General features: G+C 46.7%; 1 protein-coding gene across 1 annotated transcript; it reads left to right on the top strand.

The window, feature by feature from the left end:
• Positions 1–316: 316 nt before the first annotated feature.
• On the top strand, positions 317–13,396 carry EIF2S2 (eukaryotic translation initiation factor 2 subunit beta). Its single transcript, XM_063172146.1, has 9 exons — positions 317–432; positions 4,691–4,874; positions 5,780–5,883; positions 6,862–6,997; positions 7,275–7,375; positions 7,984–8,132; positions 8,954–9,010; positions 9,421–9,506; positions 12,921–13,396. Exons 1-9 carry the CDS (start codon positions 418–420, stop codon positions 13,094–13,096), a joined length of 1,008 nt encoding a protein of 335 aa, XP_063028216.1. The 5' UTR covers positions 317–417; the 3' UTR covers positions 13,097–13,396.
• Positions 13,397–13,659: the final 263 nt, after the last annotated feature.

Below are 13,659 nucleotides of genomic sequence, written 5' to 3' on the forward strand. Positions count from 1 at the left end.
GGGAGGGTGTGGAGTGTCCCTCACTGGAGACATTCCAGAACCATCTGGACGCAATCCCGAACGATGTGCTCTGAGATGGCCCTGCCGGAGCTGGAAGTTTAGACCAGCTGCTGCCACATGGTCCTCTGCAGCCTGCTCCATGCTGGGATCCCGGGGCTTTGAGAACAGAGCAGGATGTGAGATGAATTTCATTCCGTTCCGTTTCGTTCCCCGCCCCTCAGCGCCGCCCTCAGCGCTCCCGCCGCCGCCCGGCGCGTGCGCAGCGCGGGAACGCCGCAAGTCGCGCGAGGCGGCGCGGCGGGCGCGCGCAGGCGCGGGGCGGGGCGGGCGCGCGGCGCTGATGCAAGAGCCGAGCACGGACTGACCCCGCGGCACCGAGCGACCCCGGCCCCTCCGGCCCGCGGCCCCGCCGCAAACATGTCCGGCGACGAGGTGAGAGCCGCCGGCCGCCGCCGCTGCCGTCTGCGGGAGCGCCTCGCCCGGGGGCTGCGCTGCGCTGGGGCCGCCGCCATGTGGGCGCCGGGCCTGAGGCCTGCGGCGAGCGCGGCCTCCGCCCTGCGTGGGGCCGGGGCCGGGGCGGGCGGGGGTCCCGCCGGGCCGGGGCTGAGGCAGCGCGGGGGGCGCAGGCCGGGCCGGAGCGGGGCCCTCTTTGCCCGGAGCCCCCGCGGGTGTGTGTGGGGCCGCCGGTCCCGGCAAGGCCCGGAGCTGCCGGTGTGCTGCCGGCGGCCGCCCCTGGCGCGGAGCAGCCGGAGAGGGAGGCAGATGGCACCGCCAGCGCTTCTCCATCGTGTTCTGCGCTCTTTAGCGAAACGCAGCCTTTAGGCAGTTAGCACTCGCTTTATGGGGCTTTAATATCTCGGGTTTTAACCTTGAAGCCGAATAGCAACATCTGGGCAAATAATAACTAAACGTTTTCCGGGTCTGGCGTGTTTATCTAGGCACAGTACCGGGGAAGTTTATACATCCGCGTCTGAGAAATTTTTCAGTTGTAAATGCCCTGTGTTGACAGCTTTGCTGGCCTCATTTCCATTGCTCTCATGGGGAAAAGGAAAGTTTTCCCTGTGTGAGGCGCTCATCAGGCTGGTGTAGCCCTTGGGAAGCTGCTCTGGCCAGATCCAGGAGATGGCTGCTTCTGCCTTTGTATCTTCTCTCTGGTGTTGTTTAAAATACCTGTGTGACTTGTTTCCTTCAGAGCAAAGTGAACACTCAGGCCTTGCAGAGAGACTTGTCCTGCGTCATAAAGGAGAACTGCTGTAATTAGGACTTATTTTAGTGGTAGCTGTCACTGACTTACTCAGCTGCTTTAACATCTAGAATGAGTACGTTGCATTTTTGTGCCTAGATGTGTCATGGGAGCTGCAGTTCTCCTGTCTGGGCTGTTCTCTGCACTTAGGAATGCTTGCATCAGGTGCTGCCTTACTCAGGTGATCACAGGGGCCACTGAGCAGTTCATGGAGTGTTATGCTTTGAATTTAGTTTGTATCAGTAAAACTGCTTTTCTTGCATAGTGGATTAATTTGACGTTGAGGTGATTGCTGGGATCCACAGTGAAGTTGCACCTCTGGGCTGCTTTATGTGACAGAGAATAAAGCTGATGGCAGATAACCCAGTGGGGCTGGCACTGTTCCTCAGGCTGGCGTGCACTGAGTGCAGGTGCCTTCCAGAACTGCTGGGTCTCTGCTTGCTGGGAGCCAAATACTTTGATATTGGTGTTAAGTTGGTGAAACTTTTTAAAGCCTGTGAAGTTGAGGAGGGTGAAGGCACATGAAGACAAATTAACACTGAAAACTGGGATAGATGGTAAGAAGTTCATTGTGTTGAGCTGTAGCTTAAGGTTTTCAGAGTTGTGTATGAATGAAACTCATTGCTGGGAGCATCCCTGAGTGCTGCCCTGAGCTGGGGCACAGCAGGGGCAGCACAGCTCAGTTGTGGGGAGCAGTGGTCTGTTAATGTCTGTTCAGTTTGTTCAAAATCCTACAAACCACATAATCCTGCTGAAGATCTAGAATTTCTTTGAACCCTGCAGTTTTGTGAAGCTTCAGACAGTAGCATTAGAGAGTGCTGTGTTTGACAAATGGAAGTGCTGCTTGGTCTTGGTAATTTTGCTCCTCACCCTGGACATAAGGCAGTGTAAGGACACCTGAACTGACTTGGTCAGGGCAGGGGTGGTGTCTGCCTCTTACACATGCCTGTGTTTATTCAGACTAGGGAAATCAGATTTATTTGTGGCTTCTGTTGGAATCCCTGCCATTTCCCACTGTCACAGCAGTTCAGAGCTTCATTGGCTTCAGTCTTGAGTTGCATTTGGTCTGTGAAACTTTGATTCCGTTCCCCTCTCTGTTCACTTGCTAATTTTCTGTAAATTTGGGAATTGGGCTGTGTAGGCACTTGCAGTAAGGAGCAGGTATATTGAGATGGATTGGTCTACAGAGGAGAAAACCCCACATGGGAATTTTGCTCTGAAAGCAGGCACAGGATGGGAATTTATAATTTTTTTCACACAGGAAAAGCATCCATATTTGTTGTGTTTGTGCTGGGGGCTGAGGTTCCTGCAGTAGAAAACCTGCAACTTTGTAGTTTGTCAGCACTAAATGGTATCATAAAGTTCAGACTAGAGAGCAGAGAAAAGGAATAAAGAAAGTTTGGAAACACCTGCCTTAGAAAGCCAGAGCATGAGCAGCTGGGATATCAGGCTGTTCATCTATGTCATGACTTGTTAAAGCAAATGTGACCTGAGGCTCCTGGTGAGTGCTTGTTGAAGCCCTTGGTGAACAAAACATTTCAGGCTTAGGCCTCCTCCTCCTCCTCCTCAGGATGTGGAGTGTGCCATGTTGTGAGTAGGTGCTGGGTGTGCAGAAGCCTGGCTGGGGTGGCCCTGCTCAAGGCCACGGGGGTTTGATGCTGAAAACCAATCTCCTGCATCCAGGAGATGTCTTGGTGTGCCCAGCTCAGTGGGGTCAGGCTGCAGACACTGTAGCCACAAGAGATGCTTTATGGTGCTTCAGATGTCTTTTCCCTCATGGGAGATGCTCTGTGGTGCTTCAGATGTCTTTTCCTTCACAGGAGATGCTTTATGGTGCTTCCAATGTCTTTTCCCTCACAGGAGATGCTCTATGGTGCTTCAGATGTCTTTTCCTTCACAGGAGATGCTTTATGGTGCTTCCAATGTCTTTTCCCTCAAAAAGAGTGATTTGGGGCGGGTGGGCTGGTTCCTTCTTAGAAGCTGTTACATCTGATTGAGGCATGATCTTAGGTTTGTCTCACATGAGACAATCAAAACCTCTTCAGAGTCTTGGAGAGCATCTCGATGGAAGTGAGTCAGCCCCTTGTGCTGGATGGCAGGCTGTGCTCTGCCATGCAGGCAGCTCTCCTGCTGTCCCAGCAGCCTGGGGAGCCCAGGAGGAAGCAGACATGGAACCAGTTGGACGTGCTGTGATTTCTGTGCATTGCAGCAGCATGATTCACACCACTATCTATGGAAGCAGCAGAGAAAAGCCCTCTGGCTTTCTTTTGAGGATCATTCCAGCACAGTGTGTGCAACTAAAGGCCCACCTCAGCAGCTTGAAAGCCTCAGGGGCCCTGGTGTATGTGCAGGCTTTGAGAAGGTTGTGCTTCTGACCCCTAAAACAGTTTGATGCCTTTGGTAATGCCTGTATGGAACATGGATGTTTCAGAAAATGGCAAGAATATCACAAGAACAGCAGATGTAGGAGAATGAGAAGTGCAAGGAGAGGTTGTGTTGTGGGGAGAGGAAAACCACCAGACTTCAGGGGGTAGCTGGGCAACAAGGTAGAGAACTGCTCCATGGTGAAGTGCTGGTTCTTTTCTGAGTGAGGGTGTTCATGATGGTGAAGTACAGCTCTGTGAGAACATCCTTCCATTACTGGATGAGGAACACTGGAGAAAGTGTCTAAAATGGTTGTATTTAATATACACTATGGTGTGCCAGTCCGGGCAGATGTGTGTAACAAAGTGACCAGCTGGGATGTCAGCTTGTGTCTGAAGTGAAACAAAAAGCTTTAATGTGTTGGAATCAATCCCTCGGGTCTGCAGATGATGAATAGGTTAAAAGTGAGTCTGGGGCTAGTGCCTTCACAGCCAGACAAGGTGAATTAAGCTGCTTTGCTGGCTAAAGAGCTCATTAACAGCTTTTAATCACTTGGTGTCTGAGGTTCAGTTTCTCAGTCTGGGGAGGGAGAAGGATGAGACCTTTGCCATTTCAGTGTTCAGAGCTGGTGCAGGTCTTGCTCTATCACCAGCCCCTTCTAGGCTTCCTCCTCATCCAGAGTGTTCTTATTCATGGCAAATCTTGCCTTGAATAAATCTGGGAATCAATGTGTGTCACAAGTGGAAGTGATATGTGATCAGACCATGTGCTTTGGTGGGGTTAAATTGTCCTCTGTGTGAAGTGGTGCTGTATTACTGCAAAACTGGACTCCATAATGGTCATAAAAGAGAGCTGGTAGCCAGTCTGTCAGACAGCCACAGCTTTAACATGTTTCCAGCTGCACTAATAAATAGGTGACAGGAAACTTGGACTGCAGGAAAAGCAGCAGATGCTGTGAACTCTGTCAGTTTTCCCTTGTAATTGACACAGTTGAGGTTGAAGCTGAAGAGCAGTTGGGGAAAAGTTATAAATAATAAATAGGGGATGATTATTGAGCTGCTAAGGAGCTCTTGACTTTTACAGATGATTTTCGATCCTACTATGAGCAAGAAGAAAAAGAAAAAGAAGAAGCCCTTCATGCTGGATGAGGAGGGAGGAGGAGACCTACAAGCAGAAGAGACTCAGCAATCAGAAACAAAGGAAGTTGAACCAGAGCCAACAGAAGACAAAGATGTTGAAGCAGATGAAGAAGATAGCAGGAAGAAAGGTAAAGTGAATCCATGTAGATAAACTCTCAAAGGTGCTGTTTGGAGGCTACAAGCCCAGTTTCAAGAATTTGGCATCCCAGAGTAGAACACCAGAGCCTTGGTGTTGTGTTCAGAGATGTGTGAGTTGTCTCTGCTGCCTGTCTGGAGGGCAGCTTGGCCTCTTGCTTGGAATCACATTCACAGACACCACCAAGCTCCCAGGGGCTTATGTAATTTGCAATTTTCCAACTCAGTCCTTTGTGTAAAGCACTGAAAAGAGAATCTCTAAAGCAGTGTGAAGTTTTAAATCTTCCACGTGCAACTGTTGCAATAATTCCACAATTGTGGCTCTTTTTCATTTGAACAACTAAACAATGGTGTGAATAAAAGAAACATCATTAGAGGAGTTCCTAGTGTTTGGACCATTCTGAATGTGATAACCACAGTGTTCTTTGGAATCTTTCAGTAAGTGTATGATTGTGTATAAAACCTTGCTTCTTAAATTGAGCCCAATGTAATTTCAGGATTACCTAATTCAGAGAGCCATTAATTTAAATCCAGTTTGTTGCTAAATTGGCTCCTGCTGCAGACCAAAGAAACTGTATGTTCCTTCTGCACTTCTCTTTTTTTTTGTCCAAGCACCTCTAATGACAGAAGTGACTAATTTATCTTGTGCAGCAGAAAGAAAGATTGAACATTTAAAGAATCAAAAGACACAGTGAGAAGGTGCAGAAACTAAAGCACTATTTGGGGGCAGAGGGGAATGATCTCTTCAAACCTGAAGGATATCCACAGGGGTTACAGATCATTGCTCATATCTTATTTTTTGAAGTTTTAAAGATTTGGATGTCAATCAGAGGCCTTAATCTCTGAACTGTTTCTACAGTTACCCTTCTTTAGGCAATCCTTTGGTTTTGTTTTTTAGATACAACAGATGACTTGGATGATTTAAATTTCTTCAATCAGAAGAAAAAGAAGAAAAAAACAAAAAAGATATTTGATATAGATGAAGCAGAAGAAGGTGTAAAGGTTTGTTTACATAACTTGACTATGGCTGAAAATTCTCTTGCTTCCATTTTCTTGAGATTGGCAGTGCAGGAGTTGTCTCAAGTCTGTCATTGTGTATTGGTACAGTTCATAACTAAACTTTACATGTCTTTAATTTTTTTTGATGAACATGTTGTTCCTGCCTGGGCTGTTTGTCCAGAAGTGGAAAAACCCTGCCTGCTCTGCACAAAGAGCAAGTGATTCACCAGTCTGCAGGAAGAGCTGATTAACCTCAAGGTTAATTGTCTTTTGGGGTTAGAGCGATAACTGGATGTCAGAAGCCACACACAGAGCAGTCCTCTGAAGGCCAGCACTAGAAATGAAGTGCACATATCTGCCAAGAAATCTGTTTTCACTCTGGTGTTTTCTTTAGAAAGGATTGGCTACTGTGCTGTGTTCCAGAAGGTGTACAAGATATTTTTACTCTTCTCAAGTTTTATTCCAAGTAGTGTTTTTGTATCACATGTCAGTGTAACTGGCAAGCCCAGAGAGCAAGAGGACAGAGAAATGTTATGTTATGCATAAACCTCCTTTTCAGATTCTGCCTTTTGGGGGAAGAAAATGTTCCTCTGATCTGCCTCAGGGGACAAAATACTTGCTCTGTGTTCTTAAAGTGTGCAGAATTGTGATAACAAATTAGAGTAGCACAGCTTTGCTTTCCCTTACTGCTGCCATGAGGGGTGTTCTGTTCCCTGCTGTCCTCAGATGGCTGCTGCCTTTAAGTGCAGTCTGACCTTGTTCCTGGCTAGCAGAAGTTCAGCCAAAAGGTGCAAATCTGGCCCTGCTTATGGCAGCAGTGCAGGGTGTAGAGCTCTTCAACATGCTGGAATTCCATTCTTACCTGTTGGGTTTCAGGGCTGTGATGGCTGTCAGCAGCATTCACCCCTACAGTGGGGTTATTGCTGGTGCTATGGAGGGCTGTGGTTTACATGGATAAACTACAGTCTTGCTTCTTTACAGGAATTGAAAATTGAAGGAGATGTGCCAGAGACAGTAGAACCTGAAGATGACCTTGATATCATGCTGGGCAACAAAAAGAAGAAAAAGAAGAATGTGAAGTTTCCAGATGAAGATGAGATAATGGAGAAGGATGAAGGTACAAGTATAACCTAGCTCTGTGAGATGGTGAAAGTGAAATGTAGTCCACCTTGTATGTGAATAAACTCTGTTCAGATGCCTTTTTTGTTCCAAACTTTATCAGAAAAATGTCCCCTAAAAGCACTGTATAAATTTCCCAAGAGTGCTGGTGCCCCTTTTTGATAAAGAGAGAAGACTTGAGTCCATATCTGAGTGAAATTTTCTCCTTTTAGAAATCATGTAAGCATGAAGTTAAATAATGTTTCTTAATTAATCCCCCAAAACTTTCTTTACAGCATTTGAGGATGAAGATAGCAAAAAAGATGATGGAATTTCTTTTAGCCTTCAGTCAGGACCTGCGTGGGCAGGCTCAGAAAGGGACTACACATATGATGAGGTAATGTTCCAGAGACTTTTAAAACTTATTTTCCATGTTCATCTGCATCAGTAGAGCCTTATGCTCATATTTCCTATTTCTAACTTCAGAGTGAAGGACTTGTAGTCAGAAGCTCATGAGCAAAATATTAAAGGCATATATAATATAAAATAATAATATAAATATAATATAAAATAATGGAAATATAAATAATAAATAAAATATAATAAATACAATAATATAAAAGAAATAATATAATAATATAATATTATATAAATATAATATAAAATAATATAAATATGAACAATAAATAAATATAATAAATGTAATAATATAAAGATAAATAATGAAATATAATATGAATATAATATAAAAATATAATATATTTTTGAAAAGCATATTTTTAATCACAGTAACTTTCACAGGGGACAATATTGGTTCTAACACCTCTGCCATGGGCAGAACAAACCTTGGGGGAAGCAGTGTTGGGATTTTGCATTGATCAGAACACTTTAAATGTGTTCTGAACAGCTGGGGAAATGTGCTTGGGCAAAGGTAGTCTGATATTCACTGTGAATGCTGTGAGGAATGGCCAGCTCTCACATGGCTGTGAATTCCTTCTTTTGCAGTTGCTCAACAGAGTTTTTAACATCATGCGGGAGAAGAACCCGGACATGGTGGCTGGAGAGAAGAGGAAATTTGTCATGAAGCCCCCGCAGGTTGTGAGAGTAGGGACCAAGAAAACGTCTTTTGTCAACTTCACAGATATCTGCAAATTGTAAGTTTCCCCTTTGGATTTCCCAGGAAGAGCAGATGGATGCACTGCTCTGTGCTCCTGTAGAGTTTTCTGGCAAGTGGCAAACCAGGAGTGGAAGCTATTTCAGTCAGGAAGCTCATTACATTTCTCTGTGAGAAGATATTTCTGAGCATGATTTATTGAGATAATTTCTAATTTTGTATTTAAATTACAAAAATGGTACATGGGCTGAAACTTGGTGAGTTCATTGGGTTCAAGCAAGTTGGGTCACCAGTGACATTTATGTGCAAGCCTCGAGGAGAAGGGTGGGAAAAGTTCTTTCTAATTTGAGCTGACTACAAATACTGATCTCTTGGTGAATGATGTGGACTCCAGTGGGGTTTTCCCACTGTTTCTGCAGTGATATCTGTCTTAATTATGCCATGTGAAGGCAGCTCTGTTCTTTGTGAGCAATTCTGTGAATGCAGATCTGATGGGTATCAAAAGTGTGCCAGAAAACAGGCCTGGTGAAACCCTGCTGAGGACCTGGAACACTAAGGGGAGTTAATGGTAGCTACTAATGTTTTTTCAGGGGTTGGGACAGTAAGAATGAAAAATCTTTAATGGAAAACTTTTCACTAGTTGCTGTAATTTTGAGTTGGGGTCAGTGGGAGTTTTTTTGTGTGGACTGTTCAAGTTTCTTGTGTCCTCAGTAATTGTGTGTGTGCTCTTTGGGGCAGACCCCTGGCACTGCTCCCTTTGAAACTTTCTGACTTAAGTTGGATTTACCCTGCCAGTCCTGTATGAATACCAGATTTCTCTGAAAGGGGGAAGGTTAAACATTTCCTTACTTTTATTTTCAGATTACATCGTCAGCCAAAACATCTCCTGGCTTTTTTGTTGGCAGAATTGGGTACAAGGTAAGGCTGCTGGGCTCTGTGTGTGCTTAGGGTTGGTATTGGTCAAATATAACATTTTTGGGGTTAGATGTGTATAGATGGGCTGGAACATGAGGGGTTTGCTCCCTGCACTTCAGTGCTGTGCTGGGTGATTGAGGAGAGAACATTTTAGTGAGGAGGAACAGAGGGAAACTCCAAGACCAAGGTAATGGTCTTGTTTACTCCCCTGAGACAGACAGGTGAGGGTTGTGCCTGGGCAAAACTTCCTCTAGGAAGTAGCTCTGAAGTACCTCAGGATTTTGCGTTTTTTGTCCCTACAACACAATTCTGTTTGTGCTCTTCTTGAAGAATATATCCTTGTCTTGCTTCATGTTCTTGATTTGTTTTAATGCTTCACACCTGCAAATCAAATAATTAATTTTTTCTATTAGTGGTTCAATAGATGGTAACAACCAACTGGTAATCAAAGGAAGATTCCAGCAAAAACAGATAGAAAATGTCTTGAGAAGATATATCAGTAAGTAGAACTCCCTTTCCCCCTGCAGATTTCTCTCAGCCCCTTGTGATGCCCATGGGCCCCAGCTGTGTGCCCACCATGGAGGGGGCTCAGGAGCCACAACTTTCCTTTATCATGGAATAATGCAAATGCAGGTGCTCTGCTCTGCACTAGAGCATGCCCAGGAAAGCAGAGCATTTGAGAGCTGCTTGTTTTCATCTGAGCCTCATATCTTGGCTTTGATGAGGACTGTGGAAAGCAACAGTAATTGTTGATTTTGCAGTCTGTTGTACCCGTGAATTGACAGATGCAGTGTTAAGATAAGTTCTGTTTAAATGCCTTTTTTGTTCCAAAATTTATGAGAAAAAATGTTCTATAAAAGCACTAAGTTTCCCATAAGTGCTGGTGTCCCTTGCTGACAAACAGAGAAGATTTGAGTCCACATCTGAGTAGAATTTTCTCCTGTGTACCTTTTAGAAATCATGTAAGCATGAGGTTAAAGAACGTTTCTTAATGAATCCCAAAAACTTTTTGTGCCCCAGCTGGTCAGAGGACTCAGATTGTGTCACAAAGCTCCTGCTTTAGTGCTGTGTCAGTACCAGAGCTGCTGACACCTCACCAGAGAAGCTCAGGGAACACCAGTGGCAAATCTGTACAGGTTATTAACATTAAAACAGTGTCAGTGCTTAATGTACCACAAACCTCCTCTTGGTGAACCAGGGTGATTTTAGTGTTCCCAACCAGCCCCTCTGAGCTGGTGGGTGTGTTTGAGCAGCGTTTGCAGGCAGCTGTGCAGCAGCAGCAGCAGGGACCCAGATTACTGGAATAGTATCCAAGAAGGTGAGAGGCCAGGCTGGGAGAAGGATTTGAATGCAGATGTTGAACAGAAATCAGTGGCTGCACAAGAATGCAGCAGTTCAGGTTCAGTCTGGATGGAGGGCAAACTGCAAAGCCTCTCCAGCTCCTAAAAGAATTGCTCTCTGGGTTTTCTCTCTGAGTTGTTGCTGCTGTGGTGAAGCTCAGTGCCTTGTTGAGGAGCCAGGTCACAGGGGGATCAGGACAAGCCTGTGGAAAAGGTGAAAGGGGAAAACCTTTCCTGGATTTTGCAGCAGTGCCAGCAACCCCACACTGGAGTCTGCAGGGGGGGCTGCATCCCCTCCGTGTCCATGGGAGCAGCCAGGGCTGGGCTGCACCTGCCTGGCTCTGCCCCCATTCTGCTCCCTGCATTTGCAGCACAGCTGGCAGGGCACAGCTTGCTCTGCTGCCAGGGCTTTGTCCACCTTGGGAAAATGTAGTGGTGTTCACAGGGGTCCCAGGATGAGGGAAGAGATGAGAATCTTGACTCCATGTTTCAGAAGGCTGATTTATTATTTTATTATATATGTTATATTAAAACTATACTAAAAAAATAGAAGAAAGATTTCATCAGAAGAGTAGCAAGGAATGGAATGATAATAAACTCTTGTGACTGGCCAGACAGTCCAAGACAGCTGGACTGTGATTGGCCATTAATTAAAAACAACCACATGATATTGGAATTAATACCAATATATCCAGATGGGACGTGCCTGGGTTTGTCTGGCCCTTGCTGCTTGACCAAAAGGTGGCAACTGTGGTGTTTTCACCTGAGACACTTTGGCTGACTGGGTGTGTGGTGTTTCACCCCACAGACACTTTTGCCTGGCTGGGTGTGTGGTGTTTCACCCCACAGACACTTTTGGCTGTGGGTGTGTGGTGTTTCACCCCACAGACACTTTGGGCTGGCCGGGTGTGTGGTGTTTCACCCCACAGACACTTTTGGCTGGCTGGGTGCTGCACTGGGCCCGTGGGGACAAGTCCAGGCCTGCAGGAGCTCTGGTGGTGCTGGGATGGAGCTTGCCCCCATAACAGGGGCTGCTCCTCAGGTTTCCCTCTGTGGAGAAGCTTTGAGGCGATGGTGAAGGAAAGGAGTCGGTTCTGATGGAGGGTTTGGATCCAGAGCTTTATTCTGGCCCTCAGGCCTCTGAGTGCAGCACCAGCTCCAGCAGAACTCCCTGAGCCCGTGGGTGCTGCTCCTTTAACCCCGGGGAGAGGGCAGGGAAGGGGCAGGGAGCCACCAGCCAGGGACAGGAGGGGAGGGACAAAGGGACAAAGGACACCTGGATGGCCCAATGCCCCCCAGGGGTAGAGGGCATCCTGTGAATCTGCCAATCACTCGATGTCTTCTGGAATGCCAGGACTGACAGACAGTGCTGGGAGGGGAAAGGAGAGGGGACTGACACACCTGGGGAAGAAATCTAAAGGGAGAAACCCAAGGTATCTGAGGCAAACCATGACATCACAGTGCAACTACATGAGACCAATCACAGATGCACCTGTTGCATGCACAGCAGCAGATAATCATTGTTTACATTTCATTTCTGAGGCCTCTTGGTGTTGTCTTATATATCAAGAGTTCCACTATCGTTATAGTGCAAGGATTCCATATCACCAGAGCTTTGTACCTTCTCGAAGTTTCTTGTAGGCATCTCCTCTAAGCACTGACTGTTCTGGTTCTTGCAGTAACCATCTGACTCCAGATCCCACCAATCCACTGGTCTTACTGGCTACAGGTGTGGCCTGTTAACATCAGGCCTGTTCCTAATCTTTAGCAATTGGTTCAGCTGCAACTCTTTGGGGGATAAGATCACATTCTCCACCACGTTCATTTACCCACACTGCATCCCCCTACATCTCAGCTTCTCAGGAGAAAAAATCCTAGCGAAAGGACTTTTCATAAAACATATCTGTGACAGTTAGGGTTAGTAGCTAAAGGATTGTAGTGAGCAATTTGTCCCTTTGTGTTGTGGTGTGCTGTAATGTCCCATTTTGGCCTTCCAGGTCATTTCCCCAGGTGTGCCTATGCCTCTCTCCCTTCCCCCTTGCCCCCATGCTGAGTGAGTCCTGTCAATCAGGCTGAACATTCCAGCAAGGCGTCGTGTGGTTGGTCAAGTTCAAAGGATGCCCCTATGCCCAGAGGTCATTGGCCTGTCTGGGTGTCATCTTCCCCTGAGACCCTGCCCCTCTCACCTGGTTGGTGGCTCACCTGTCCCTCCCCTCCCCCTGTCCCTGAGCTTAAAAAGGTGATCAGACCATGCGGCCGGGATTCTGTTGGAGCAGTTGCTCACGTTCAGACCTCTGTAACCATGGAATAAACCTCTGGACATTAAACCCTCCAGCAGAATCCTCTCCTTTTTCTCTTCACCATCGCTTGAAGCTATTCCTCCTGAGGTAAACGGGGTTCCTAACAAGCCTGGACTTGTTCAGTGCCCAGCTGCAATCTCCAGCAAGCCAAGGTATCTCTGGGGTGACACACCGCAGTTGCTGCCTTTGGCCCAGCAGCGAGGGTCAGACTGGCCCAGGCACAATCTAACTGGGAATACTGGGAGCCTTTTTCCAATACCTTTGTCCCTGCAGAGGAGTACGTCACCTGCCACACGTGCCGCTCGCCGGACACCATCCTGCAGAAGGACACGCGGTTATACTTCCTGCAGTGCGAGACCTGCCACTCACGCTGCTCCGTGGCCAGCATCAAAACCGGCTTCCAGGCTGTCACAGGCAAGAGGGCACAGCTCCGTGCCAAGGCTAACTAGCTTTGCTAACCAGTGCTGCAGTTGGCAAAGTGTTCTGGGGAGATGGGACTGGACGGGTTTGCCATCCGAGTGGATTTACCGTTGTATTAAAGCGAGGTTGTAAAAACCACAAGAAATTTTGGCTTTTGATTGATTGGTCTGTGAAATCCTTGCAAGATGCAGATCCTCAAGCTGTTCACATACATTTGCTCATTGAATATATTTTACCAACTGTAAGGAGCGTGGTGGGAAAGGAGGTGCTTTTTAATCCGTTCAGACTTCTGTAAAAGATGAGATGAATTAAAGATACTATAACAGTGAGTGTCTTGGATTTGGATTTTTCCTTCAGTTTCCTCTTCAAACACTGGTGGGAATGGTTGGTGTTGTTCTGCAGATCATGTCACTGAGCTATGTCCAAGACCCAGAATGAAGTTTTAAGATAAAGGTTATTTTGCTTTTACATAACAGGCTTGTTTTAGTTATGCTGTCATGAAACAGAGAAACCAGGCACAGAGTCCCAGGGCTGACAGGCCAGCATGAGCCCTGCTCCTGCTTGTACAGCCATGGGTGCCTTGTGCACAGGC

The sequence above is a fragment of the Melospiza melodia genome, chromosome 19 (assembly GCF_035770615.1).
Source record: "Melospiza melodia melodia isolate bMelMel2 chromosome 19, bMelMel2.pri, whole genome shotgun sequence".
NCBI classification, from domain to species: domain Eukaryota; kingdom Metazoa; phylum Chordata; class Aves; order Passeriformes; family Passerellidae; genus Melospiza; species Melospiza melodia.